This window comes from Myotis davidii, unplaced genomic scaffold (assembly GCF_000327345.1).
Source record: "Myotis davidii unplaced genomic scaffold, ASM32734v1 scaffold854, whole genome shotgun sequence".
Lineage (NCBI taxonomy): Eukaryota > Metazoa > Chordata > Mammalia > Chiroptera > Vespertilionidae > Myotis > Myotis davidii.
In genome coordinates, this window is record NW_006285939.1 from 2,287,307 (window position 1) to 2,292,193 (window position 4,887).

The window sequence follows — 4,887 nt, forward strand, 5'->3', positions numbered from 1 at the left end:
TGAAGCACAATTTCAGAGTATACATTTATTCCACAGATACCATATTTCATTAATTCCAAAATGAACTTTTTCTTCATATTGTGACACCTGAAATCCAAATACTTACAAAATTAATGGAATATCGTATTCTAATTTGCAGTAATTTTAAAAAATGGTACATAAAATAAAGGTTTTATAATCTATGGGAGGACTTCTTAGCTGGATATAACAGTTTAGCTCTCACATAAATCATCCTATACTTTTCACAGTGTTTTAAAGAACTTTTCACTTAGTCTTGGGGCTGGGTAAGAAGGGAAAAATATGGAGCTAGAATAAAGAAATAAAATATAACTATGAATGTTTACCAAAGCATAGAATGGGTTAGAGAGGAAAGAGGAAACTAGTATCAACAGAAATACAGCCAGACACTTCAGATCTAGGGAGATGAATAAAAATCTTAGTTACTATGGCAAAGAACTTGGTTAATAGTAAGTGGCTGCCTTTAGGTTCCAAATCCATTAACCTCTCAAAAAAGTTACAGACATTGGCCAAGCCCCCTTTTTTCCCTGCCAATGCTGACACCATCTACCCAAACTCCTCATTTTTAGGATTTTACCTCCAATAGCTTTTCCTGACACTGACTATAAACCAGAACTTCTATGGTATGGTTTACAATTATTTTAGAAACTGAAATAAATGCTTTTGTGATTAAACTCTACTCTCCATTAACACAGAATTGGTATTGGTTTTTACTTAAGACATTATTAGTTTGTTGCCAGTTTTAAAGGGACACAACTGTAAATAAGATTTGAAACAGAGGCCCTGATAAAGCTTAAACGGAATCCTTTTCCACAACTCCAGTTTTATTTAGACTTTATGTGGTTGCACAGACATACTTAGAGAAGATATATTTATATTACATATAAATATAGATAATGAGAGTTTCTGACAAATGATTGTTAATGAAAATTTATTAACCATATAACCTTGAATACCAGAGAAACTTCAATATGAACAAATCAGCACTAAGTTCCCAGTTCATAAACTTTGGTTGTATGATGATGCCTTAAGCACCAAGGAACAAACAATAATCCTAATTTAAAAAGAAAAAAAAATCCTAAGAAACAAAAAATCCTTCAACTCTCTTGAATCTAGTTTTTTAAAGCATCATTTGGGGAAATTCTCTCTTATTCTACCTTTTTTTCCATCTTGGTCAGTTTCTATAACCATTATCAATAAAAATTGATGAGGGAAAAAAGGACAGAAAAACTATAACAGATAAAGATGATGTCTCAAAATAGGTATTTCTGGAAATTATTCTGTCTTAAATACAAAACTGTATTAACTTAGGAGATTTGAATTATATAACATGAATGAAAAAAGCCCAGCTCTTAGTTTTCTAAAGTCAAAATCTCAGACAATGTAATCTTAACAAGAGCTGGGATGAGAGGCCTCTGGAGAGAGCTTTAGCAGACCCAGCTGAAGAGACTCGTGGACTGCAACTTCTTCCCTGGCGCTGCTGGGTCTGTGGTACAGAGGCCATTGGTATAATACACAGGCATCAAAAAAGAGACCTGATGAGATGAGCCCACCCTTTCATGGGACTTCCCAAGAAATCTGACGGGCAAAAGGAAGAACAATCAGAGTGGAGATTGAAACAGGAAAAGTGAAAAAAATATATATCTAAGTTTACACAAGTCCAGATGGAGGGGACTTGGATGTACAAACTGACAACTGCATACGCGGAGAAGGGATGGCATCCTCGCACACAAGTGTGGATTATACACACATTCTATTAAGTCAGTTCATATGTTACACCTGACAATTCACACAGGCTGTTTCTGCGAGGAGGTGGAAGGCGGTTCTAGTCACTCCGCTCCTCAGGCCCCAGTCCTTTGTCCTGGCTGGTTGGTGGTCTCCGCACAGGACTCAAAGGCCTGGTATATGAATGGGTAAAGCTTCATGTCTGGTCCGGGGGTGGAACAGTTTCTACATTCTTCATTGTAATAGCGTAGCAATAGCTTATATACTTCTCCTGGGGAGTAAAGGGCAAGACCAATTTGCACATTAAGGTATATATATATAGATGGATGAAACTACTAAACAACACTCAGTTTTATCTTAATATATGTTTAAATTTGAAAAGAAAGTATAAATTTCATATGCCTGGAAGGCTTTCCTGACATAAAGATAAAATTTTAAAAATACCTTAAAGAAACTATTTATTAGCTCATGATTCCAACAGGCTATATACAGGGTGGGGCAAAAGTAAGTTTACAGTTGTGGGTACATGAAACAGAGTTCATTCTTGTATTATTATGTATTAATTACTGTGCTATTTTCCATCCGACAACTGTAAACTACTTTGCCTCCGTGTGTCGCACATTATCCACGCACCCGCTGAAGTCTGAAGCAGCTCTGATTCTGCACTGGGCTCCCATGGCAGCAAGGCCTCTCCTGCCCAGCGGAAATACTAGGTGAGCAAGCTGGCATGTCTGCTAAGCAGAGCTCAGAATGAGGCTTCTCAGGATTGAACTTGCCCCCTACGCTTCCTTCCTTTAGTTTTCTGTATACACAAACATAAAAGTGGACACTAACCCCAGCTTCTTAGCCTTTACTTTAATAAGATGATATACCCTTTCAAAACTGTGAATGACACTTTGCCAGAAAACAATGATCCTACCAATGACGCCTCTCTAAAACTTTGCCTCCCCTCCTCAAAAATCACACTTGATTTTTTTCTTATTCACTGTGATCCATCCAGATTTGGCAGGCGCTCCTCCTAAATCCATTGGATAGCAGTGTCAAGACTGTCTCCTACTTACCAACAGTCAGTTTCCTTTCGGTAAGAAAAGTGTGCATGCTGTAAATGTCTCTCATCAATTCCGAGTCCCCAAAGGTGAAATAAACCACATCCCGCTCAGCTACCGCAGCTGCCAGTATCTGTATTAAGGCTGTGGCAAGAGAGAAAACACAGCTATATTATGACACTTCCATGAAGACACTGTTAGTTCTTTCAACCAGCTAAATTATAGCTGGTGTGCCTGAGAGGAATCCTGCATTAAAAGATTTATAAACCCGATAGACACATTAGAAATGGCAAATACAGGGTGGGCATAAATCATCTACTTGTGTGACTGTTCAGACCTGCTGCTGAATTCCCATCAAGCACCTTTGTGGGAAGACAAGGGAAGGGCCATTTTGAGGCAGCAGAGCTAAGGCACTAAGGTGGTATTTCTTCTTGCTTATACTAATCTGGAACTAAATTGTTTGTGTTTGCTTACCTGATATTTTGTCTCATTGCACAGCCACTGGTCTTTGTGCCACAGGAGTCTCTGTGATTTTCCTTGACCAGTATACTTGGGAGGCTGCAATGCTCTCATTAACCCTCAGCAAGCATCTCACCCCTCCTGCACTCCCACCCCTACCCAATCACCGCAGCCTGGGGTGACTGCTACTGAGAACACTGGACATAACTCTGCGTGCTGGGATGAGAAATCACTCAGAGCCACTGTCTGTCTCCAGGGATCGAAGTTACAAATCACTGAGACTCAAGGATGTTTCCAAAAATTAAGTTTCTTGTAATCTTCATCTCAATAGACAAAATTTAATTTAAATAATAACAACAAAACTGAACACAGGTATAATAAATGCCCTTTTCTAGTTATATATCTTTTTCCTTAAAAATAAAAGGTGGAAATAAAACTAAAAGTTTTAGTATGGTTTTGAATTTTGAGAGCATGTTAATATTATACACTTCAAAAAATAAAATTAAAACAGTAAGAATGGGGCCCTAGATGGTTTTCTCAGTGGTTAGAGCATTGGCCTGTGGACTGAAGGGTCCCTGGTTCTATTCCAGTCAAGGGCACATGCCCAGGTTGTGGGCTCAATCCCCAGTGGGGGTGGGGGAGGGCACGTGCGTGTGGGAAGCAGCCGATCAATGATTCTCTCCTCTCAGTGATGTTTCTAACTCTCTCTCCCGCTCCCTTCCTCTCTGAAATCAATAAAAATAATTTAAAAAAATCAAACCCAGAAAGAATGAGAATGATGCCCTAGCCAGTTTGTCTCAGTGGTTAGAGTGCCGGCCTGTGGAGTGAAGGGTCTTGGGTTCTACTCTGGTCAAGGGCACGTCATACCTCGGTTGCAGGCTCACCGACGGGTGCCAGATGCCGAGCTCACAGGTGGCTAACGCAGCTGCAGGGGCGCAAGACTCTCCCACAGACACTCCCCCTGCGCGTTCCTCCCCCATCGGGACTGGGATCAGGACTGGGATTGGGACTGGAATTGGGACGGATAGGGACTGACTGGGGTGTGTGTGTGGGAGGCAACCAATCAATGTGCCCCTCTCACATCAATGTTTCTCTCTGTCTCTCCCTTCCATTTTCTCTAAAAAACCAATGGAAAAAATATCCTTGGGTGAGGATTAACAAACAAAAAGAATGGGAATGAGGAGAAACCTATAATGGAAAGCAAGTGAAAACAAATGAGCCAAATTTTATTTCAAAAGAATAACATAACTACACTGAAGGGAAAGGAAAAAGGAAGGATGAAAGAAAGAACTAATGTAACTTATGAACACAATATTTGACTAATATACCTTCAGTATTGGGCATGAGGGAAAGAATTACAAACTGCCCACTCTTTTTACTAGGTTTGCTTACATAGTAGTACAGGCAAAGCAATTCTGAAAGTATTTTAGATACATTTCAGGATTGAGCAAATGAGTAAATGTTGATACTGTTAGGAGCTGGGGTTCTCTCTAGTGGGAAAAGACAAATAACTCTGGGAGGAGATACATTGTAATGGAAGACACCGGTATGTGCTCATGACATCCTCAATTTATGCGTGTGTGTGTGTGTGTGTGTGTGTGTGTGTGTGTGTGTGAGAGAGAGAGAGAGACAGAGACAG

At 39.8% G+C, this 4,887-nt stretch overlaps 1 protein-coding gene across 2 annotated transcripts in view; it reads right to left on the reverse strand.

Annotated features, from left to right (window-relative positions):
- Positions 1-805: 805 nt before the first annotated feature.
- The window catches only part of PARG (poly(ADP-ribose) glycohydrolase), a 188,577-nt gene continuing 184,495 nt past the window's right edge, over positions 806-4,887 (reverse strand). For both annotated transcript variants that reach the window (XM_006757138.2, XM_006757139.2), the window contains exons 17-18: positions 2,805-2,933; positions 806-2,014 (exon numbers count right to left, since the gene is read on the reverse strand). In XM_006757138.2, the coding sequence (XP_006757201.1) occupies positions 1,860-2,014; positions 2,805-2,933 (284 nt within the window). In that variant the 3' untranslated portion in view covers positions 806-1,859. The remainder of the gene's footprint in view (positions 2,015-2,804; positions 2,934-4,887) is intronic.